The following is a 25,123-nucleotide window of genomic DNA, read 5'->3' as shown; positions in this document are numbered from 1 at the left end:
GTCAGAGATGGACGGAGTGGACGCGAGGAGGACACGCAGATAAGAAAGGCAGCAGCACACATCCGCCGCTGCGGGAGATCGGCCGAGATCGGAAACGTTCGGAGGGGGAAGCGAATCCGCTCGGCTGCGTGGACGTGTGAACTAAACCCCGCCCCCTTGCCTAGAACAACTAATCGATCGGACGGCGAATGAGGCTATTGCCCCCCCCCCCGTTCTGGCAGATGTTGTAGCCATGCAGCAGCTGTAGTGAACGGTTCGTTCGTGTAGCGAAAAGTGTAATTGTTGAGGGCGACGGACAAACCGGAAGTGTGACCTGGCAGACGGGACTCCGGGTGACACTGCCCCGCGAGCTCAATGACGATTTCCGCCTTTGACATCGGTGAGAATGGATCGGATGTTTACTCATTACGAGACAGTCGTCGGTTTCTGAGGTACACTCAGCTAAAAAAGATGTCCTGGAATAACTCGTACCTCTATGACCGGTTTATTCGGTCGGTAGCAGCTCAAACGGACTCCTCGAAAATGTTTTACCAACATCTACACTGTTCTCAAACAGCTCCATGATGAAACTGAACATGGGTGGGTGGTGTACTCATGCATTGTGCAGACATCTCAGACTGGTGAACAAAATAAACTGGTGCCTGGACAAGTCTTGCCTAATGTAAAAAAAAACAGCCTTTTCCCACAGATATTACTCTTTGAATGATGCCCATCTTGGACCAAAGAGAAGAAATAAAATACTTGTATTTTTCTTCTAGGGAGTCTATGATACAATATGCACCAAGGTTCTGTATTATGACCCCATCTTGGGATTCAGTTTTGTTGTGCTCACATGGGGCATTAAGTCCTACTCGCTGCGCTTTTATTGAAATGACTGAAAACCTAACTGAAAGCTTTTTGGCAATATATTATTTTTTTAGGCACAAGTGCACATGATAGGTGCTTAAAGGGGAAAGGGTTCATGCAAGATGCAGAGGGCGGGACAACATTTGATGTCTCACCAAACAACTTGAGAAAAAATGACATTTTATTGAATCTTCTGAATCATAAGTACAATTTGAAGTGTAACAGGAGATGATATCAGGTCCTTAATTCTGAGTATGTATTCAGAATGAGCTTTGAATACACATTTATGTCAATGAGCATATGCTATCTTTATTTGTTAATAAAAAAACACAAAATTATACAAAAAAACTAAACAATTTAAAGGTGGAATGCACAACACCGGTCTGAATGCTAAACCTGATTGTGGATTACATGATTTCACTCCGCAAAGTCTACAGTATGTAACCAGTATCATAGGAGCAGGGAATGATTCATCAGAAGTGCAGGAGCCTACAATGAAGTCTGAAGGAAAGAGGGATCTCAGTGGGGGAGAGGGGGGAGGGAGACACAGGATACTAGACAGAAACTGAATGGAAACAGGGTCAAGATATGAAGTCACTACTCAGTAGATGAGGGATGCCAGAGTAGAAGAGCGCTATTGGCGCTAAGAGGTCAACCCCCTGACTAATAACCAGGTCAGACGAAGAACTTGCCCTCCCCCACTGCCTGGGAGATTGAGGGCATCAGATCATCATCATCATCACCACCACCCCCCCCTCTCCACTAACACAGCACTACACGCTCAAATTAGACTTTGCACCAAGAAATCCATCCTGAGTCATACTTAAACAACAATGCCCATTTTCTTATGTTTTTATTTTTTTCAACCAGAACACCAACAGCTAAGGGGAAAAAAAGAGGTTTGAATTGGATGTAATCTGCAGAAGTGAGTAAGAGTCCAAAAGTGAGAGTAGCGTCGTTAAGTAAATGACCAACCAGGAACAATCATTTCACTTATGGGCAACTCTCCGGTTTAACCAACACAACTGTGAGCTCTAGAACGGCTTTCCCACCTGGCAGCGGTTCTGCAAATGAATGTGTCCTGTTGTCAAGTAGAGGTGAATGCAAAATACAAGCAAACACTTGTTTTTGGCAAAGCTATTATCCTATTGGTTTCCAATTCAGTGATCAGCACTGTCACAAGCTATCAATGTTGCAAAAAGTTAATATTCAACACCAACCCGAACCAAACCGGATCTTCTTCCATGAGCCAACTTTTAAAAATCACCATTTCCCCTAAACAACATTAACAAAAAAGAAAAAGAAAGAACTTTAATCTGAAGGCAAACCACTTCCAAGAGCACCATGAGCCGTAAAAACATTTTCCCCCAACTTACCTTTATGAAACATAAAATTATACAATGTCATCTAGCTACACAGTGAGAGCATTGTTTCTTTTCATGAAGCTGAACATTTCCCCTCCACACCTTATAATCACTCCGGCCTGATCGCTCATGACTGATAGTAACTGTGCATCACAGGGGAATGAAAAGGGAAGTATGACCTGGGGACAATGACCTTATTGACACCAATGAAAAATGGTCAAATATATATTTTTTTAAATTGAATACAGATCCTCCTCACAGAAAGACAGTATCTACAATGAAGGAATGATACAGCATTTCTGTTAGACAGCAACGTGATCTTGTGTTTATGAACCAACCATCACCATAACAACACCCACCAACCAAATGCTGCTAAACTGAGGCAGATCGAATGGTTAAACATACAAAAGAAAATAAAAGTGAACTGTTTGGGGGCTCAACTGCTCTGACTGACAGGTGACTGACCGTTCTAGTAAAGCCAGGCCTGAGTATAAAATAATGAAGTACAAGAGTGTATTTTAAATGCCATTCTGTAACATGACCCTTTCTTAGAAGATTTTAAGCATTTAACAGCTTGAGATCCGCTGATCAGAAACGGGCTCCAGCTGCCGCCACTGTGCCCACATAAAAAAAATGCCTCTCGCCTAAAATCACACAACTGATGAAATACTGCGACTGCACAAGTCTAGACAAACACTCCGGCCGTGGTTCATAAACTGAGTTGCTGGTTTATTTATTTAATACAGAGTTTTGAAAAATAATAATCATCTTACAACAACAACAAGAAAGGCAAAAGGAAGAACAGCATGAGAATGAGATTTACCACAGCCAAGGATTTAATTTCTCACATTAAATGGAAAACAAAGAATTTTCAAATCAGAAAACTAGTGGAATGAATTTAAGATGTAAAAAAAAAAAAAAAAAGGATTCACAATGTAGAGCTGTGCTTGGCCTTCTCTTCTATGAATTGGTGGGTTTTCTTGGTGATTTTGTAGCAAGGATGGGGGGGGGGGGGGGGGGGGGGGGGGTTAACCGTCATCCCCATTACTTTGTGATTCTCTGACAGAAGGCATTCAGACCACAGGAAACAGGAATAAATGGTGTACAAATGGTACATCCCCACCGACTGAGGTGATGTATTCAGTGTGGCTGCAAGAGACGGACCGATAATGTCCCCTAACTTCTCCCTGATCCCCCCCTGCGATGCCTGAGGAAAGGCCACGGCAGAAGATGCTCTTCAGTTAGGCTACCATTCCAGTTTCACAACGAAGAACACCAGGGAGCCTCCTCCAGCACACAATGGGGAGATGTGCGTGTCTATCTATAAATATATTAAAAACCCCTCTGTTAAGACTGATAACTGTGATTGGTGCAACAGCAACACGGTGAGAGGTTAAAGGAATGTACACAAGTCAAACATTTTCAAGCTTAGTTCTGATCGACTGAGATTCTACACTGCATTTCCAGTCTGGCCAAGATCACGCTGCAAAATGAAAAGAAAAAAAGAAAAAAAAAAAAACTATAAAATAAATGCCATACCAACCACGTTTCAAACTTATTTTCTCCACAGAAAGATCTCTGTGGCTGCGGCGACTGACCCGTAAGGGGGAAAAGAGCTTTTTACATTTTTTTTCTTGCTATATTTTTGCAGGATATAATGCTAGGATTGCAAGCGCTGTAGCTAGGATGGAGCTGTGAACACGGCATACGGCGATGAACCTTCATTTTTACCCTTGTGACAGCACTTGTGAGTAGAGCCAGGTTTGGAAAAACCGAGGATGACAAAACATCCAAAACAGGGACAGACCTCAGCACAGACAAACGGACAAAGAGGCAGGCAGGCAGACAGAAGGACACACAGGTAAAGGGCATCGGTGTTGGAGCAGTGAGGAGAGACCAGAGATGGGAGTGGCGTTCAGGGTCTCACCAGGACAGATTCAGGAACAAGAGTAAAATAAAGAGAAAGCGGCGTTAAGATGAGATGGCACTGGGCTTATCCTTTCCTCCCTCTCTTTACCTCCTCATTTTTTCTCTACCCTCCCTTTTAATTTCCCCCCTCGCTCAGATGGCCTCCACGTAGTTGGAGGGCAGCATGCCCAGACTGCCGGTGCGCTCCACGCGGCCGTACATCCAGCCCTCGTCGATCTGCTGCACGTCTGCGATCACGTCTCCGTCCACGAAGGACACCTCGTCGTCATCGGCCGCGACGTAGTCGTACACGGCCCGGTACCGCTTCTGTGGACCAAAGTGAGTAGTTTAGTCACTTCTCGGGGGAAAAAAACACAAACCCACACAGCTTCCGCGGTTATGGTGTGCAAGGAAGGCCGCGTAACCTCATGTTAAAGGCTGCGGGCGAACCTACCCCTGTACTGGGAGGCGGGGCGGCGGCCTGCACTGGTTCAGGAACGGGATCATAGTTGAAGTTCTTAGCGGCTGCAGGCTGCTGGTAAGCGGCTGGTGGAACGGACAGAAAACAGGGATGATGATGAGTCAGCTTCACATTTGTTTGATGCTTCCTTTTGCTCAAAAGGCACATGACACGGAGACAATGTGGTTCATTGTTGTGGGGAGCAGAATTAGGTTTCAACCCATTTTAAATAAATGCATCTTAACGACAGGTCCGTCAAAGCCTGTCGGTACGTCTGCATTGACGTTTCGGTAGAGGGAGGGATTTAAAAACATGACAAGACGTGCATCCAGTGGCTCTGCATCTTGTTACGCAACCTGTAGAACAGAGGCGTTTGGTGCTGAAGTGTAAGTCAGGTCTGTGAAACACAAACAGCCGGAGCTTTCATATACTTAGCTGAAAATGTCCAACTGACGTCCTAATAAGTAATTAAGTCAATTCTGACATAATGTGGATTTAGCCATTTCAAATAGGATTATACATTAGTGAAATTACTTTCATGATTTCTTTAATAGAAAAAGAGAGTGAAAGTTAGGAGCAATGGAACTATTTAAAGCTGAATGGATTGATAAGGAGCGCAGCCAGCAAGTAAAAATGTTGCCACTTAACTTTAGTATCAAGTCATACAGACATTATTTGTTTGAGTGTGGCTTATACATTTTATTGGGGGGGTTGGAGTAGTGTAGAAAGTTCCTCAGCTCTTCGCCTACCTACTATTGTGTTTTACCGCTCACTCATTTTACAGCTTCAGAGTGACAGTGAGATCAGCAAAATTGTATGAGCTAAGCTATAAATGAGTTTATATGAAATACCTTGGCTGGCGTTGCTCGGCTGCATGGGTGGGAGATCTCCCATAGTCTTCTTCTTGTCAAAGTCCTCATGGTACTTTATCTGCAAGAGACAAACACCAACAGTGTGAGGTCACGTTAAAAGATAACGAGCGCATGAGAGCCTCCAAACTTCAGGTGGGAATTCTTTTCTAGGCAGCAGTCCCCGGGCGCAGTGCATTTTATATCCACCAGAGGTCTCTTGCCGGCTCTTCAGCCACTTTTGTTGGGCAATAGCTGGAGTGCACTCTGGTCAAGCTAAGCCTCTGGAAGCAGCTATTCCCCCGAGAGGAAATGACATCTGACGGGCAGGAAGTAGAGCAAGCTCATTGTTGCATAAGGAGCCTCACTGACACATCAGGAAGAGCAGCTGAGGTGAGAAACAGTGAACCAAAACCTTGAGTTCAAATTCAAAAAGGTAGAGGGCGCTGGGATCTAGGGCCATGTGTATTGAAGTAGCCTTGCAGTTGCATCAACCGACTGTTAAATCAAATAATTGAATAATATCTCAGTGCTATTTATTGTCGATGGCTAATTGAACTAGATGATTATTGAATATGTAAATATATGTTCTCATTTCTAGGAAAATTAGGGCTGGATTAAATGAAAAACTTGGCTGAAGGTTTTTGATTAAATTTGAATTAAAGTACTTCATTTTTGAAAAATAACTCAATTGTCGTTATCCTGTAGCTTCAAATTAATTTCAGTCAGGTGTGAAGTATTGTCAATCAAAAAAGCTATTCATATCATTCTCATCTAAAAGAGCATAGTGTGCAGGAACTATATTGTTAGGAAACCACTTTTGGCACTATTCATATTTTTTTAGTTTACTGAATTCAAAAATTAGGATTCTGATCATTTTGGGCTCTAAAAGTTTATTTTTCTGGGTATGTTTGCTCGTAAGACTTGTGCTTTGTAGATGCCATTCACATTGACTCTTAATAAATCGCCACTGCCTTTGAGAATTATAAATAGTTTCACACTGGTTGAGGAGGAACCACGAGTCGCTCCTTTCTCGTCTTAGCTCTCCGCATTCCTAACATAAAACATCAAACATTCTCCTCTGATTGTGGGCACATTCCCCTATTAAGAAGTTCAAATGAGGCAACCCCCACCGACACACCAGGAAGAGCAGGTGACAAAGTGAACCAACAAGCTTAACCGCCTGGCTAAAAAATAAATAAACAAAAAGCTCCTGCGCTGCGATTTCTGCAGAAAAAGTTTAATAGCGGCAAGCTGTCCCGCCAGTGGGACGAAAGCAGCATTCAGCGTCTCAACGTGAAATAAGGTCCCTGTGATGAAAGTGAAACAGAGTGAGTGCTCCATGACGGGACTCTATAACCCGTCCCCCTTGTTAGCAGGCCGATAACAGAGCTACTCAGTGTCTCTGTCCACATTTACAAGCCTGATTGTGTCCTGGCTCAAAGAGCCCACTGTGCTGTTGGCGTTAGGGAGAAGCGTGTTGGCGGCCCGGTCGGGATGACTGTGCGCTTGTGGGGGACAGTAGAGGGCGGCTGAGAGAACACTCACTCTTTTCAAGTGCAATATGCTAAGTGAGTGTGTGACGGAGATTATGTTGGTTTGTTTTGAAGGAGCGTCAAACATATGGTTTACAGGAAGTTCCCCGGCTGCCGCTGAACCGAACTACTGAGCATTACAACCTTTTCTGCTTGACAAGAGAAAGGTGACGGGAAATGGTGTCATGACAGAGCAAAGAAAGAAAACGAAGAACAAAAGAGAAGTCAACAGAAATCAAAGTCGAAGGCTGGGAGGAGTAGTCTTGTTTGTTTCTCAGCGTCCGTGGAAGAGAACCCAAAGAGCGAAAGACGTTTTCCTTTGTTGGGCTCCGAGTGACGCGCTAATTGCATCACTCTTCACTGAAAACACTTAAGGATGCGCCCCAATGCTTCCCGCTTTAATGCCCTTATATTGATGTGGCATTTGTGTGAGCACCCACAAACCAACGCAATGTACGTGTGTGGCTCTTGTCTTTCAAACGTCCTTCTTCGTTCATCTTACCGACCACATGAAAGCAATGATTAGCGCGGAGGGCGATGGGCAATCATGCAATTAGCAAGGCCAGTGCAGTGCAGGGTAAATTACATGAAGTCCGCTTTGCATCGGAGGGTAAAAGAAACTGCAGCTTTACAGGCTGAGGGACCAATGTAAACACAGCATGGCTGTCTTCAGCGCCGCTTTGTATTTACAGAGCAGTGGCAATTCAATAAGTCGAGGGATAGCGGGGAAGAATCATCCATGTGGAGAGAATTTCACTGCTATAAATTAGGAAGCTCGACATTTACTGAAGTCAGCAACAGAGTGATAGGATGGAAAACATCAACAACAATATAGAAATTATTAAAACAACTTGAGATCTTGATCCAGAGAAGCTCTCGGAGGACTGAGAGGAAGAAGGTGCAGCCAATCTCAATAAGGGCAACAATCAAAGTCACGGTGGGTTTTGTGCAATGCAAAGTCTCAAACTATGCACGACCTCAATGAAGTCAGCGGTGAAGCTGTGGTATCAGCCATTCTTAAGGACAGATTCGTTCTAGTGTCCTTCACACAGACCAATTATCCACCTCAGGGAAAATTGTCAATTTAATACTGGCAAAGAAACCGGTGATGTAAAAGGGGGAAAACACAAGAAGAGCTCTACAGGATTTGTCTTTTTAAAACCCTGAATAAGTAGGAGCTGGTCTGTCACCGAGTACCATGTAGGAAACGGGTGGAGGGGTCAGTTGGTTGACACGGTGACTGCGTTGTGGAGACTTACATTGCTGATTTGTTCCTGCGATTTCTTAATTCTCTGCATCTCTGGCGTGTCTGCAACCACGCTGAACCCTTTCCCTTTATTCTTCTCAAAATCCTCCCTGTAGTGAACCTGCAGAAACACATACATTTCATGTTAGAAGGACTTAAACACATGCAAGGCTAACAAGTGACAATTCAAAAGGAAGATCCAATATATTCCAAAGATGTATAGATGCTCAGACCTATATTTTTTCATCATATACAGCAGTAGTACAGTTAAAAGAAAAGGGCTTCATAACGAGGCTTGATATTTTCCATGCAATGTTGGCTTGTGTTCATTTTAAAAGGAGGATAAATATAGCCCATATTCTAATGAAATTATACATACAACAAAAAAAATCAGCTTTGAGTTTTTTTTTGTGGATTTTTTTAAATCAACTTTAAAAGTTTTCATTACCTAAATAAGCAGTGTGTGTGTGTGTGTGTGTGTTATGAGTGCAAGCAAAGTACGGTTAGCAGAGCATATATAGCCTAGTCTTTTGTGGCGACGCTCACTTCCTGTTTGTGGGGCAGTGAAGGCTGTAGATACAGGACGTGGTAGGAACCATATATGGTCATAATGAGAGGTAGAGTGTGACCGTGTGTGTGTGTGTGTGTTTTTCCAACCTGCCCGCCCTATCGTGACCCGGACAGCGGAGAAGGAAACGTCCTGCCCATGCAGCGACCGATGACTATCAGACATTACAATGGGTGAAGCTCTCCTTTAGTGCCGCGCTGTGGCTGATCCCCACCACACACGCCAGGTACACGTTCTATTTGTAGAGCCGCACACTTTAGCTCCATCTCAACACTTTAACAGTGACAACTCAGCAGATTGCCCCTCCCTAAATCAAGTGTGCTACTGCCTACATGGCGACGGGACATTCCCTGCACTCATTCACAGAGCATTTACCCCCCCCACAATATGTCTGACGCTGCTGAACAGAGTGCCGGACAGCCCTCCTCTCACCTCACAACGCCTTGTGATGACATAGTTGTGATTAACAGCGTGTGTGTGTGTGTGTGTGTGTGGGGGGTAGGCTCATATGTGCAGTCAGCACTGGCATGACGTCCACTGAGAAATGGGGTGAGAACTGTGGCCAATCCTCATTCCACGGGAAATTATACACTATTCAGCCCGCGCACAAAGATAAGTCAAGGAGGAGATTAACGTGGCCTTGACTCCTTCGTTGTCCTTAGTCTTTGCTCCCATCAGAGTATGATCTCCCAGTTTCTTTTATTTCTTAGTCCATCTCTTTTGTCTTTTAGAGGTCTATGAAACCGCTTCTCCTCCAGTCACACCTCTTGTTTCTTTCCCCACCCACACGGCCTTCTCGCTGTGCTCCTTTTTCATTCATTCATTTCATAGCAGATTCATCGTAGAGCTGGAGCTTTTTCTCATTATAAATCCTCTCTACTGCCATTTGCATTCCTCTAGCTTTACTTCCTCTGGGGATTTACTTTTATCTCTTCCTCCTTCGCCCTCCACCCTTCCGCTGTGCGTGTGTGTGTGTGTGTGTGTGTGTGTTGATGCCTCCCCCTCGCTCATGTACGCCTCATTGCTGTCCCTTTCCTCATCCCCCATTTGTTCTCTAAAGATTTAGCTTTCACCTTTCCCTCAGTCATGTTTCTTTCAGTTTCCACCTGACAAAGTCTTGTTATGGGGTGTGAGAAACCTCTACCCTGCTACCATAGCAATAGGGTTCCCGTAGCAACGCAGGAGGCGGTGTTGGACGGCCACAGTTCTCGACAGAAAAGTTCAACTTCCAGACGCTGACACAGACGTGCTCATAAAGGCCGATGACGCTGCAGCACACAAGCGCCACGGGGAAAGAGGCATCAAGGAATAGCCGCAATAACGTGTCATTCAGTTTTATGCATCTATTGGAATTTTTTTAAAACAAAGACAAAAGTGGGAAAACTTTTACACAACGTTGAAGTACCGCCTGCTTAATAGGAAGTTCTTTCACAATGACCCTTTCTTACAAAACAAGCCTGATTCGCATTACAATCAGCTACTTTCTAAATTTAGTTACTGCCGTGCTTCACAGGAGAGGACTACATTTACTTTAAGCTGCATCTCTGTATCATGAAGAGAAAGTTACCTCGGTTAAAAGCTTTAATGTTTTATTTTATGTGGGAAATAAATAGTTTTGTGTTGACTATGACCACTGTGGTCTCACAACTGCTGTAGAAAAGAGCGACAAAGCTCACCTCAATTTTAGTCACGCGCCAAAAAGGCATCGGTGTGTTACTCATCTCCTTCTTAGGCCAGTGGCTATGATAAACCATCAGCTCAATGTCTATTGGTGTGTGTCGTTTGTGAGGGGCTGTTGATGTACAATCCATTGAGACAAACAACATTTGTCACTCAATCCCTTGGTTACACCCAATACACTACAAAACCCTCGCCACACCCCAGACTCATCCGTAGTGTTTGACACGGACGAGGGACGCTCTCTGGACAACACTCTTCTACTGCAAAAGAAAACAAGCCTCTCCTTCACCTCTTCCACATTAATACATCAGTCCCTCTGGAATTCGCAGTCTTTCAAGATTAATGAGGCTCAAATTGCTGAATGTGAGGGAGCGCTTTTTTTCCCCCCCCTCTTACTGAATAGTAATGAAACTCATTTAAAATGCTTCATTTGTTTCCTCTGTGGTTACTTCAGTGATCACACTGGTAGAGAAGTTCTTCTGTCTAACGAATAAGGGAACCCTAACAGACAGCTGTCTGCCACATGTTTCCCACCAAACATGACATCCAAGGCAGTTCGACCAGAAATCTACAGAAGAGCAAACATACAAAGTCAGATGGTTCTCACAATTACATCTGCCTCGATTAGAGCTATCCTTATCAAGGCAATAACACAGGACCCAGTTCAGATGGATATTTTAGACTGTCGAGGGGTTTTTTGTTTGAATATCTGGATTTTGGTCTTTCTTATTTGAGCTTGTGGAGAAAGTGCCATAGTAGTATTTTCTTGTGGCTACAAATCAGACATGATTTATTAGTTTGCAACCATCATAAAAAGCATGCATATGACAGCCACATTAATGATACTTTACTTATTTAAATGTGTAAAAGCCACCATTAAAAAGAACTAGGGCTGGGCGGTATACCGGTTCAAACGGTGTAAGATTTCCGTACGGTAGGAATTTCTCACGTACCGTTCATATCGGTGTTACGCCGTAACAACTGATGTTGCTCTTTGGCATGCGACAGAATTGATTTTTACACGTCATCGCAGAGCGACAACGGTTGGAGCTACTCTTACATGTGTTGAGATTTAGTCATGGTCATAACAATGAATAACTCAAACACTCTTGAACACTAATATTCACAGACAGAGAGAGATACCTGGCTCTGTATCTTGCTCTGCTCTTTGAGGCGGCGGTTCTCTGGAGTGTCGGCCACAGCGGTGAAGTGTGTCCTGGGATAGTGTCTGACAAACAAACACACAAAACAAGACTGTCAGCACAGCAAACACACAGGCCGATGTCAGCTTTTACTCGGCTCTCATCAAGACGCTCAAGTGTAGACTCTAAAGAGAAAAATCATATGAGGGTGATTCAAGCAGTGCGCAGTCGGTTGCCCCACAGTGGGGGCATGTGTTAATAAAGGTGGTCCTGGGGTTGAGTTAGGAGCCCCTGTAGACAAAAAGCATGTCAGTCTTACGAACAATCCTCCATCAGTGGGAGCCAAGGTAGCCTGAGAAAAAGGAAGTGCAGGCAGGAGCTATGTGGGGGGGGGGGGGGGGGGGGGAGAGTGCTTGAAGGTTGTTTTGGAGGAGAGCCACAGGAGGTGTGGAAAAAGCTTTCCATGCTTACAACAAACACACACGGAGGAGAAACGGCGTGCAACAGGGTCAAAGACGGTGGGCGAGTGAATGATGGCAGCCTCGTCCTGCAGAGCGCGGAGGCGAGGCAGTTTTCTGAATGGATTCTGGGAATGTTTGACACTTCACTTCAAAAACACTTCAGTCAGCCTCCTACTTGGGACAAAATGAAAGGCCTGAAAGAAACATTAAACATAAAATATATACAAGTAAGCAAAACCATGCAGACATGCTGCACACACAGCATTCTCCCCAAAGCCACTCATAACGGCATGCTTGCGTTTCCATTGCAAAAACTCGGTGAGCGGTATGTGCATGCCGGGCATAAGTTAATGCATTGAATACACCACAGGCGTCTGTGCACAAGCCGGAGATCCTTAAGGCAGCGAAAAACAAAATCAACAAAAAACAAACAAAAACACACAGCTTGAATCCAGTGAGAAGAGGCCTCATTGCTTACAGCTCATATGGACTACAGCTCCCGGCCAGCCTCAGGCTGCCGGGTGACCTCAAAAATCTTCAACCGCTATCCGTGCCTCTGGGTAAGCCATACCGGCAATATGTCTGCAGTTTCCTCGACAACGTTGAATAAATATTAATTATTTTTTGACAATTGTGTGTAAAAAAAAAAAGAAAAAAGAAAAAAAAAGAAATGTAACAATAGAATTGCGGTTTGTGTAATATACATACATTTAAAAAGTGGATTGAAGGTGTTATTTTCAAGCTCAGTATCCCAAACCCAAGCACTTTGCCTTTGTCCACACAACCACAAGCAGATTGGACTTCTGCAACTGCTTGCATTCGTTTTCCTGAAAGGGAAGTCTGCAACATTCAGATCCAGTGGTTTTCTACGTTAAAACTATCTAATCAAAAAACACAAATGAAGCTAGTCTTTTTATAGCTGTACGCTATTTAATTACAGCAGTAGAAAGGAGTCACCTATGCCAACCCAAGAATCTCTCTGGTATGTTTGTCACAAAGTACAAACCAAACGATTACTTACATTTTAAATGAGAAGCGAAGTATGACCGAGTTGTAAAAAATAAAAAAAATAAAAAAATAGAACTCAAGGCCAATCGATGCTCACCTCCAGCTTTTGAAGAAAGTAGCTGCCAGAAAGCATAACCAAGCATTTAAATAGGTCCGGATTTAGCTAAATTAACGCAAAAGTTGCAAAATGTTTTGCAGTCTAAGTACATTATTTTACAAGTATTAACAAGTGTCCCTTCCTCTTTGAGGGGTCTGTCCCTTTCATAGAAATCTTTACTTCGGAGGAAGGTGTGTCTGGTTTGTGGTGTGAACAAGCTTCCTTTCACAGAGCATCCACTGCCTGTGAAACCCTCTCCTCTCCCCCCCTTACTCCCTCGCCTGAAGATGGGGGTGCTGTTGAAAAAGCGCCACCTTAACAGCACTGCAGTCATCTTCAACGAGTCTTTAGAAACTGTCCTTGGACTATTTAGGGTCACTGAACTGCTATGTAAATACACAACAGGGTTGAAGATAAACGCTTAGTGACTCAATAGGATCTAGTAATGCGTGTGTGTGTTACTAACACTCACATTTTCCTGCCTGTTTATAAGTGAGTCACAAGAACACTCATCTATCCGTCAGGTTGTATAGCGAGGGGACAAGTTACAGACGAGTGTGGGTCACATGCACAAACTCAGTTAGCACTGTGATGCTAAAGAGGGTCACTCCCCCAGCAAACAAAATGGAGAGCAAGACGTACTGCTGGGAAAGGGGGTCACGCATTTGTAATCACGCGCAAACACACACACACACACACACATACACAAACTGCCTACTGTGCAGGAGGAGAGGCCTGTTTGCATCGTGGAAGCAGGAGATGTGGAGGCCAGCTTGACCCTGTGGGACCTGGACAGGTTGTAGTGCATCAATGCAGCAGAAAAATGTTATCTTCCCGTCACATCGAAACATTTGCAACCGGAGAGAAGAGCTTTGTTTAGGCAAAGAGTTGACTGCCGTACAGGGACCGGTAGAAGCCATTATGCTCTCCTATCTTTGCTCATTTAGATTTCAAATGAGAAAGGGCTTTTCTCATAGACCAACACGCAGGGCAGCATACTGCCACAATGTAAAAAGGCTTTTAATTTGGAGTGGTTATTACAAAAACATTTAAGGTGGTGTTTAATGGATGAAAAACTGGCAGGCATTGGGAATACTAATTAAAGTGTCACCACATTTATGATTGAATTCCTTTTAGATTATCAGCCATTAAGGCGGTGTCCCAAAAAATTCTCCCACAGTCCCCTGGGCAAAGATTCTTTATGTCCACTTATCTGCACTCCTAAATCTCCCACAATCCCCCTCCCAGTGACTCTACAGCATCTAATCAGGGCTGAGGCTCTCGGGGAAGTGATGGGTGGGAAATACAGTGAAAACAAACAACGCCTATATCAATTACCGAGGACAAATATAGAGGAGTAATGATAAAGTAGCTATCCCACGGAATAATGACAGAGAACACGGCCTGCATTCCTTTCCTGAACTGATGGCGTTTACATAAACAAGGCTCGTCTCAAACAAACGGAAAGAGGCATAATAAAGCGTCTCTGAAGGGCTTCGGTCCGGAGAGAGCAGAGCCATTGTCGGAGACAGGAAAGGGAAAAGAAGAAGCCAAATCGGACGGACACCTGCTGTAAGCAATTAACACCATAAAGAGTTTCAAAGAATGGAAGAGGGATCAGGGTGAGTGAGATTTGAGGAAGTGTTTACTGTCAACGATATTTAAATTACTACACGTGTATAATCAGGCCCACATACAGGTGTTGTGTCTTCCTCCTACAAAACCTGTACAGAGAAAAGGCCTGGTGCATATTTTTAAAGCTTACACAAGAGCACATTCACCTGGGAGTGTACTCCAGAAACAGATTAACACATTTGGTTAACCTAGATGGGATTTGCATGTATGCCAAGTTTTTCAGCCTATCAAGTACAGAGAGTAATCTTGGGTCTTTTTTTTCCCCTATTCAGGTTAAAAACGTGGTGACAAAGAGTCTTTGCAGTGCGAAAATATAAATTCAGATGAAATTATATGGATGAGAAATGTTCTTCTTGAATGGCAACGCTAGCATGCCCTTCAGTTATCTGTAGATAACTAGTAAAGGCTGGTGCATGCTTCTGCGTCTGCGTCGTTGTGTCGACGCACTCGTTTCAATTCATGGTTCTAAAAGTCTTGCGTGTGTTGCAGAGCAGTTCACCGCCAGAACATCAGGCGGAGTAACGTGTTTTTGTTGAAGACGACCTAGAGAGTCACGTCTATTTATTTCTTTGTTTATTTTTTTACCATAGACTTTATTGCCCCGCGCATCGCCACTGCTGCTTTTCATCGCGGACACATTTGTCCCGTATTTTCCTCCACAACTTTGTGCACCTCTCGACCGGCAAACAGGCGTTTGCGGCAATCTTCCTCCGTGAATCCAACCCGCTTCTACAACCCGCCAATGACGGCTTGTACAAGCGGTCATATTTACGCATTTCTTCCGACAAAAAAAATGGAGAAAATGATTATAACTAATGGCAGATTCTAACGATGCCTGATGAGCCTTTAGTGCGTGAGTTTGTTCTGGGGTGCGAGTGGACATGCAAGTTTTTAATGTCCGCCTATGTCACTGTAAAGGAACTTTAGGAATTTCCTTTGTTGACCCCCCCCCCGCCATCCCCCTCCCTCGGAGGAGGAAGGGAAGCATTTTCCCACAACACACAGTCCTTTTCTGAGAGCGTGGGGGAACTGGAATAGTCACTGATAAACAGAGCGAAAGACAGAACATGATTATGCACAAACACACACAAATCAGTGATCGAGTGATGCGGGCTGAAACAGCAGAGAACATTAAATGAAAAACATACTCGTTGACATACACAAGAATGATGACTTGGGGACAACTTACGCATTGCAGTATGGTTTCTTCCCAAAGCCTTTGTAATTCTTCATGTTAAGAGTCATTTTGCAGATCTCGCAGCTGAAGCATCCTTTATGCCAGTACTGTCAGAAAGAAGACAGAAGACAAACATGTTAAGGGAGGGATTTTAAAACATTAGTTTCATCTTAATTGGGAACTCAAAATGACCACATAGACTCACGCAAACACACTAAGAGCAAGAACTACTTTTTATTCCCCCGAGGACCTGGAGAGAGACTGAACGAATAGCGACTGTTAAGCCGGTGTGAAAAAAAGTGAAGTGGTGTGGAAACACAGTAGCGTGTGTCCTGGCACTGAACAGTTACAAAGAAACCCACGTCCCTGTTTGCCCGCTAATTGGACTTGAATATTCATAAGGCGATGGGACTAGTTGCACGGAAATGCAAAGTTTGGGATAGAAAAGCACACATCTGCATTTTCGCCATCCAATCCGGTGACATGCAGTTGCACATCTGTGTTGCTCTCAGCTCAGGGCGCAAATTACCAGTTTATGTTTTCTACATTCAACAACAGAAGCAGTGATTAGTCTGAAAGCCCACCTGCACAGGCACTTTCCATCTTGATAAGAGGCCACGCCCTATTTCTCCCACCACTCAATCTGCCTCACTACGCCTGCCCCCTCTCCTTTTTCTTCTCTGGCACAGGGCTGATCTGCAGCCTGAGGGTTCAAACAGGAATCGAGGGAGCCTCGATTGGAGACAGAAAGGAAGCCTGAATAGGAGGAGCTGGAGAGTGCAAGAGGAAGGGAGGGTAAAGAAGAGAACACACTAGAGCGAAGCAATGATCTGGCTTCTCCTGCCGAGCAAAGGGAGAAAGGAGTGCAAAGAAATGGAGAGGGAGGGAAAGGGAGGGTAAGAATGAGGGAGTCTTTATGAACATGTCCTCAGGGCGCCATGCCGTCCCTCCAATTCTCTCGCTCACGTCTACACTAATTGCCCGCATACAAAAGCACTAATCTTCTAGACAACAGCGCAGGAAAAAAAAAAAAAAAAAAAACTGATTCAACGCAGAGGATAAAACTTCTAAACTCGTACCGCATCACTTTTCAATATTTCACTCCCAACTAGGGCTGCAACAACAAATCGATGAAATCGATAAAATTCGATTAAAAATGTTGGCAACTAATTTCATTATCGATTTGTTGTGTCGCGCAATTATTACATCACTCAATGCGGCGATGCGGGCAGCGCAAAAAAGAAAAGCCGACGTAGAGGACCGAGCAGGCAGCAGCGCCGGCAGTTGGTGTGAGTCACATGACGCAGGCAGAGACGTCTGTTCGACTAGTCGTCCAAGGTGTGCGAGCATCGGGGGAGGGGGGGTGGAATGGGCTGACGCTACGGCCGATGGGGAGGTTGAAGAGGAACCGAGGTCAGATTTTTTTTTTGCATGCGAAATTGGATGTGTGGCGGGAGTGCGTTAAAGACCGAAATGAGTGACTGTCACGCTCAATTTTATTTACTCGCCTAGGATTCATATTTCAATCTGTTTTCTTGTATATCATTTCGTGCTTTGTCCCATATCGGTTATTGCTCACATATATGTATTTGTGTGTGTACTTTTTAATGCTGTCATTTACGGTAGTCTAGTGCGCACATACTGGGTTATACACATGATGATGTTGCTAAAGCAAAGCGGCTAAGAAGCCGCTAATGCATTTATTTACAAATGCCGTTTCAAATTCATCTCATATTTTAGCTGTACTTAGATGGGGTGTATACATGTACTTAACTTGCACTACAATGATGGTAATAATTTAATGAAGCAGCTTCAAGTGAACATGGGAGTGTGTGCGTCTCTGAGCGTAGTATAGAGAACAAGTTGTCGTTAAATCCAATCCTGTTAAATTTTCTGATTTGTATTCTTTATAAATTATTATATTCAAGTAGGAACCTGTACTTTCTGGAGTATTTTTGAATTTGAATTGTCGTGAAAGCTGCAGATGGATGGAAGATACGGTACGTACTCAAATACACACCTTTTATTTCCTTCCATTATCGAACAAGAATAAAGCTTCAGGGGGGTATTAGGAACAGTCTTATCTGTTCTGTGCGGATGTAAAGGACCACCCAGGGTAAGAGGCAAGAGTGCGTTAGTGTTTGTAGCCGTGAGCCAGCAATATTGTACTAAGGCATACTAGAGGAGGCCGAGTCTGGGCTCTGATCAACAGCAAAACACAGCCTTCCAATGCAAACTCCTCATCCGACCACGCCCCGAACGCGGCCCGAGGGAGCTGCAGATGGACGGGTCGTGTTGCTCTTTTCGCGGTTCTTAGTCTCAATTGTTCTGGCTCGTGCTGCAACGCCAAATCCCTTTACAAACAACATAATGCAGGCAGATTATAGTTTGTCTAGCTTCTGCTGGTTTTGCAACTGGCTGCCATCTTTGCATGAACACGTTCTAGTTCAGGCGTGCCAAAGAGTTTGTTCGCAACCGACCGGGTGATCGTCAAGGGAGTGCCTGTGGATCGACCGCGGCAGCTAACGGAGAACAAGGATTGCATTTCAATTTCATTAAAATTCAACCCTTGCTGACACCAGCGCATGTCATCCCAGTAAGGTAATGACCAAGAATCGATCAAGTTTTGATCAACTAGTTTTGCACCTACGTTATATGGAGTTGTTGTTCCGTTTGCTTACAGCTAGTACTCGTTTGATTGAAAAGTAGCCTGAGCAAAAATGTTTGTATTCTCCGCTATCCACCTTCTCCTTTCCCCAGATCTGTAATAATGATGAACCAGGCCTAGTAGAGAAGTGTGAAAGCAAAAGGTGAGTTTATCAACTGAGCGTGGACTACGACCCTCCTGTTGGTTCCCTAAAATCATATCGACTAGGCATGGTCTTCCCGAGGGAACAGACCTGCCGAACTTAACCCTTCAGTGGACTAATGACAAAAAGGTCTAGATGCAGTCTCGCAGCACACCGGACCGACACGCCCACTTTACTACACAACCTACCCCACTTGACACACTTAACTATTCCTATTCCCTAGTGGGGGGACGCCCACTGAGCCACATTATACGTGGAGGACCAGAGTAACCGCTCAGTTGAACACTGGTGACTTTGGGTTCACAGCAATCTGCCTCTTGGATGAAGCAACAACAATTACACAGTTCTCACGCAGGACGTAGCAAAATCGCCCGAGTGGCCTGTGTCCACATTTTTGGCATAGTTGGAATATCAAAATGTAAATACACCGAGACCAGGTGAACTTGAACTTTTATACAGTATGCATTTAAGTTCAAGCAGAACACTTTTCATTTGCTTTCTTGTTAGACTCAAAAGTTTCTCACAGGTTAAATCAAATGTGGAGCCAGGTAAAATACAAATGTCAGACCCAGTCTACCGAACTATGATATGATATATATATATATAAAAACAATCCCAATATCTGTTAGGAATATATAAAGGAGTTTAGTTGAGGATTACGACAAATGAGGGACGGACAAACGGCAACGTGGGGGAAACAAACACCACCCAGCACTTGGCCTTGTCCAGCTCCAGGAAGAAACCTGGCACCTGGCTGCCGTGGCACAATCTGGCAGTCAGCTGTAAATTGAGGACACTGCAGAGACGGAGCCCTAGAACTAAAACACCAGTAAAAAAAAAAAAAAAAAATAGCACTTTCTTTCTGCATCCTTGCAGCTCAAGGGCAGATGTGTACGTGGGTTTCTATGTTGCGTGTCGATGGGGAAGACTCCATCCACAAGTAAGAACAATTAAATAAAAATGCTCACTCAGCCTTGCAGCTCCCTCTCGATGAGAACCCAATGCAATTTCAAATAACACGTATGCAAACATGTCACAGAGTGAGGGCTAGTGGGAGTCTGACCAGGCGTATGCGCTCATGAACTAGCATCAACCACTTCCTGTGTCTGTATGACGCGTCAAATCTAAACTAGGCACATCTTTCACGTTGTTTGGGCAAATAAATATAGCAACACATCTACCTAACCGTCATTTCATTTGAGTAGAAACAACGGCTACGTTATTGGTTTTCTTTAAATGGAAACGTGAGCAAGAAGCTGTGATATAGGTTACCAAAGTGAGCTAACAACACCCATGTTCTGCGAGGTAAAGTGAACCAACTCCGTTGAAAAACAAAACAGTGAGTCACAGAACGCAGGAGTTTGAAATCTACGGCTGCTTTTACTCAAACCAACGTAGTATCCACACAGTGGTGGGTGGCTAAGCCTCCAATCGCGTTTGCTTCTTCATAGGGCAGTAAAAAATCCCCCTAGTGAATGTGTAAGATGAGGAGACTAATGAATATCACATCAGACACAGACAGACCTAAAGCGGAGTTGTGCAACGTCAGGTCATGAATGTAGTAAAGAAAAATTGCTTGTATCACTTAAAGAGAACCCCTCTCCGCCCTTTCAGGACACAGCAAGTAAACAGAACAATCAATAATTACCTATTGGGTGACTCAGAGCAGGCAGGATTCCCAAAACTAAGCTGGTGTTCTGTACAGATTAAATTAAAGGATTACATTGTATTTAAATTTTAGATAGAAGACAATATATAATCAGCAGCCATTCACTTCAGCCAAAACCCCTGGCACATTGGGCCTCTAAAGATACCTGGATGACTTTTTCAACTCTGGTTTATTTTCAACCAAAAGTCTGGAAATACATGACAAAAGCACACGCGCACACACACGCACACGCAAACACACCTTATTTGTGAAAGACTATTCTTGCGTAAGCATTATAAGCCTACAGATACAGTGCCAACATCTGGCAGGTGCTAATAATGCAAACTAACTCATTAAAGCATACTGGTTAATCCCAACAGACTTGATGCCATTCATTTTTGCACAAGCCGAGGGCGTTGCTGCTGGTCAGCAGGCACACAGACATGCAGGAGTAAAGTACGCACTTAAACCTTCCAAACCACTCCAGACTGATATCCACCTAATAAACATCCTGCCACCCTGCAACAAGACATTAATACCAAAAAAAGATTAGATGAGCAAGATGAAAGTCAAAATGTCAAAGCACCTCTGCCGTGTCATAACTCGTTAGAAATTCTTGTTTCAATGTCTATTGTGGCTCGTCTTAGATGAAACCGTCCGTTTCCATGAACTTTATATCAAATGCTGGTACAAATAACAAAGTTGTACAGGGAAACAAAACACGTGCACTGGTTCCCTTTTCTGATGAAAAGGGCACAAAAGGAGAAGCAGCTTGCTGCTAACTGTGGAGTCGACACCTTGACTGATTTTGACTGTGATGTTCATTGGTGACTGAGTCAAAGGGAGGCGTCTCGTGGTGGCTGGACAGATTCCTCACCTCCACTGGCCTTTGGACAACATGAATCAACTTTGAGAATAAATCAGTCTAAATATAGACAACACTGCTGAAATAAGATTACTCCAAAAGTAAGGAGGAAGTGGGTTTACAGGAGAGCTAAACCTCCCCGGTTAAAATTAGGACATATATTAGAGTTTGGGATTAACAGAGTACAAGATGTAACATTAAAAATAAAATTCATGTAATGATGAACTGTAAATAGGTTATTCTATCCAGCATGGGGTAGAAACTTGCAATTCTCATAAGAATTTTCATATTTGATTAGAGATGACCAAGCATGACATAAGCACCTCATATTGTAAAGACTGTAGGGAGCTGTACAATATGCATACGGTACACTTCTGACCTTTAACTCGGTTTCTGAATAATTTCCTGTGAGTGAGAGGAACCAGTACAATCGAAACAGAAACTCTAGCCAAATAACACAGCAGCTAATTTGTTAGCTAAATAGAAAAATAAATATACCGCCAAGTTGTAACATTTAAGAGCACGTGAACCAAAGAGTGTCACCGCTTAAACAATACCAATAAACAGATTTTAAAAAGTTGATATTACACATCCGGTCTCTGCTGTAATTGATTGAACGTTGGAGGGCAAAAGGTCATTTCTTGGCCGTCTGGATTTTAAAAGCCTTCAACCACACGCCGACGTAAAGAAAATAACCTTGCAACCTCATGTCCTTGCGTGTGGGACTTTCTCCTCCACTCATGGACTGCATCATATCTATGATACCATGTGGGAGATCAGCTGTTGCATAAAAGCTGTATCATAAACAAACCGGTCTTTCCTCGGAGGAAATCTAGCCGATATTTTGTATAAAAAAACACTTGACTGTTTGCAATGTCCAAACATCTTGACAAGAGCCTAAACACATTTCTAGCCAGCAGCAATGTCCGTGCTTCATACTTGTTTATTAGACGATGAGCAGTCAGATCAAGACATTTATTGAGTCTGAAATACTAGATTCACTGACATTTGGGTTGGTTTACTACTCAGGAACCAGTTACAACATTTCATAAGAGCAAAGCTAAATATGAATACATCTTGGAGGGATATAGGCAGACTGTCTTTTCACCTGCAGGTAGGAACAGGCCCTCTGTGATTCAAATATGCAGACAACGTGTGGATGAATGAAGCCACTCCAGCAGAGCGTCTCGCTAAAGCTTCAACCGCACTCCACCGATCTCTCAATTCATCTTGACAATACACTTCCTGAGTGCTCGGAATAGCTAGAAAGCCAACAGTGACACGTACAAATCATTGCACTTCTTCAGTCATTACCCTTTAATCGAAATGTGACCAGTTTTACTGCTACTGCTTATATGCAAGGCACTGGTAAATACAATGTAAACGCCAACCTGAAAGATACAAGCCTAAGCCGAATAAGCGGCTCTGACAAATCGACAGTTACTCTATTAAAAGTGAGCCACACAAGAGCAATCCTTCATGAACAAGAGCCTCAACCAACATTCACTTCCTGTCTTTACATGCGCTCGGCCGCCCGCTTCTCGGCTGGGCCCAGCCCCTACTACGCTGGAATTTGGCTGCAGACAGACGAGCCTCTGTGGCTCAGCCCCTCCACACCACAAAGGGAGTTTTTTTTAAAGGAAGGCTGGATGAAATTAGGTATTCATCGGTAGCTGGAGGTCAGAAGTGGTGAAAACCTGCCATCCCAAAGCCTTCACCTGGCACACGGGAGAAATACCCCCAGCCAATGTGGGCTCTTTGCTCCTTTGCACAAGCGCACCGAGAGGGGAAAAGAGGAGGTTGTTTTGCGTCTGAAGTGATGAGCGCTGATGCGGAATGACTGCGAAGACAGACTGCTCTCTGGCGCTTGGTTCAGACGTTTTATGGGAGTGCCTGCCTGCTGGAATGCACTCTGCTTCGGGGCCAGATACCAAAGCACACGGACGCGCCGTGTACCCGCCTTCGAACCGGCTAACGTGACTCATTGTTAGTTCAAGGGTCATGCAGGGAGAGCGGTTTCGGAGGGAAATCCAATTCCAGTCCAAAGCACTCTGGGAAAACATTAGTCACGGTGCATTCAAGAACACATCCATGCAGAGAGCAATAATGCATTATGTTACTTTAGATAATGTGCTAGGTGGGCTCCCTACCCCCAACTTCCTTGCCAGTAAACCCCAAAGGATGAAGAGGAATTGATTTTCAATAGTCATTGTAACGTCCAATCAAAAAAAAAAAAAAAGAATCTATGTGTCTAAAGCCCTGCTTGGGTAAAAGATATGCATATGCCAAACAGTCTTGTCCCCCTTCCACCGGGTAAAGAGTGATACATCCATCCTGTAGAGAAATTCCCGTAAAAACGATACATGCAATAACGAAACTTCACCTTTTCGTCCTTATAAGTCACGTGGTGAGGGGGGGGGAAATGTTGCTGTGACAATGTTTTCGCAAATAATTGCTCCCCTGTGAATTAGTGACCGGGATACCAGTCAGTAAGGGTAAATGGTGAGATTAGCACTTCCACTGAGATTAAGCTACTGCTTTTGACTGAAAACTAATCTAGGCTTGTTGCACCAATGATTCCCGACGTGGATTAACCGGTGAATGTGACACGGATATCAGATCAGTCCACGCTGCCCACAAAAAAGGGGAAAAGGCGTCATTATCAGACTATATTCATTTCTTACGAAATCCCGTAGTCGTTTAATATGTTCAAAGCGGAGTTTGTCGAGCAGCTTCGAGGCGTTAAGCTGCCGTTATTCACCGGTTTGCTTCACAGCAGCAGGCCCGAGCGAGGCTGCCGGAAGCACTGCGAGGCGCTGCTTTTTTTTAGGGCTGCATCCATTTCGTAGCCTTGGGTCATTGTGTGGTGAACAAAAAAATATATATACACACATATATATATATAAATATATATATGTATATTCTGTAAAATGTAGCCAGTTATTCACACGACAACGCGTGTTTCAGTTGTGGGTCCCGCGCCCCTGTGGCGTCGCCCTCCAGACGTTGAGCTAGCCGTTAGCTTCCCTTGCTAGCGAAATACCTGTCGTGTCCGGGTGTTGAATTCAGTCCCCCCCCCCCCCCCCCCAAAAAAAAAACACGTGAAATGTGTCGTTTTAGGGAAGCACAAATGCGCGTAGACAACAAAAGGCAGCGTATTAAGGGTGTTTTATACAAGAAGCGCAGAATGTAAGACGACGTCCTCGTGTTCTTACCTTGTCCAGACAATTCACTTTTTCCGTGGGGTAAACGACTTGTTCACATCTGCTACAAATCGGATTCATGTTGGAGGAATGCTCTTCTAGCTAGTTAGCACGGAAGCCACCGACGATACTGCTTGTTTCTGCTTCGCGCCGTCGAGTCCTCACTTCGTAAACTAGCTGTGGTGTACGACGTGACCGGCGGCAGACCAACACTAATCGAGTTGTGTTTAGCAAAGCCAGGAGATTGTTGTTGTCTTTGTAGCCACACAGCTGGCTGTCAGTCCACTAACCAGACACGTAAAGCGCGCTCCCGCTCCCCCCCCCTTGCTCCCTCCCTCTTCTACGCGCGTCCGTGAACAACGGGAAGAGGCGGCGTGTGAGGTTCATTTTTATTTTTTGCGAAGGAGAATGTTTTTTTTTTTTACTTCTAAGAAAGATTGTGTTACTAGACGAAAGTGGTGTGTTTTGCAACATAAGCCCACTTTTGTGTAATTGTAAAGATGTGGTTGACCTGTGTGCATGTCCAACATGTCCGTCCTCGTCCCATCCCTGCTTGCATGGCAATCTTGTGTGATCATATTTATCGTTGCAGAGGGGGGGGGGCTTTACGAATCCAGTTATC

General features: G+C 44.2%; 2 protein-coding genes and 1 long non-coding RNA gene across 3 annotated transcripts in view; 1 reads left to right on the top strand and 2 right to left on the bottom strand.

Moving 5' to 3' along the window:
- Window positions 1–345, bottom strand: part of LOC144384513 (uncharacterized) — a 1,386-nt gene extending 1,041 nt beyond the window's left edge. The window contains exon 1 of the long non-coding RNA XR_013451295.1: window positions 1–345. This exon is cut by the window's left edge and continues 184 nt beyond it. This is a non-coding gene — a long non-coding RNA (uncharacterized LOC144384513).
- rpl19 (ribosomal protein L19) overlaps window positions 1–25,123 on the top strand; it is a 219,666-nt gene that overhangs the window by 144,951 nt on the left and 49,592 nt on the right. The window lies entirely within an intron of this gene.
- Window positions 2,919–24,901, bottom strand: lasp1 (LIM and SH3 protein 1). The gene is made up of 7 exons (XM_040190336.2): window positions 24,514–24,901; window positions 15,988–16,082; window positions 11,599–11,683; window positions 8,221–8,328; window positions 5,430–5,508; window positions 4,573–4,664; window positions 2,919–4,445 (listed from the first exon to the last, which is right to left on the bottom strand). The coding sequence occupies exons 1-7, from the start codon at window positions 24,580–24,582 to the stop codon at window positions 4,272–4,274; spliced, it is 702 nt and encodes a 233-aa protein (XP_040046270.1). The 5' UTR covers window positions 24,583–24,901; the 3' UTR covers window positions 2,919–4,271.

This window comes from Gasterosteus aculeatus, chromosome 11 (genome assembly GCF_964276395.1).
Source record: "Gasterosteus aculeatus chromosome 11, fGasAcu3.hap1.1, whole genome shotgun sequence".
Classification (NCBI taxonomy): Eukaryota; Metazoa; Chordata; class Actinopteri; order Perciformes; family Gasterosteidae; genus Gasterosteus; species Gasterosteus aculeatus.
The sequence above is the reverse complement of the archived record's forward strand: the minus strand, read 5'-3'. Positions and strand labels throughout refer to the sequence as shown.

Bases quoted from the DNA above. Each gene is read 5' to 3' on its own strand.
- lasp1 (XM_040190336.2), bottom strand. From the start codon at position 24,582: ATGAATCCGATTTGTAGCAGATGTGAACAAGTCGTTTACCCCACGGAA. The intron at 16,083-24,513 runs GTAAGAACACGA...TCTTTCTGACAG, and splicing joins AAGTGAATTGTCTGGACAAG to TACTGGCATAAAGGATGCTT. The intron at 11,684-15,987 runs GTAAGTTGTCCC...TTTGTTTGTCAG, and splicing joins AAGAAACCATACTGCAATGC to ACACTATCCCAGGACACACT.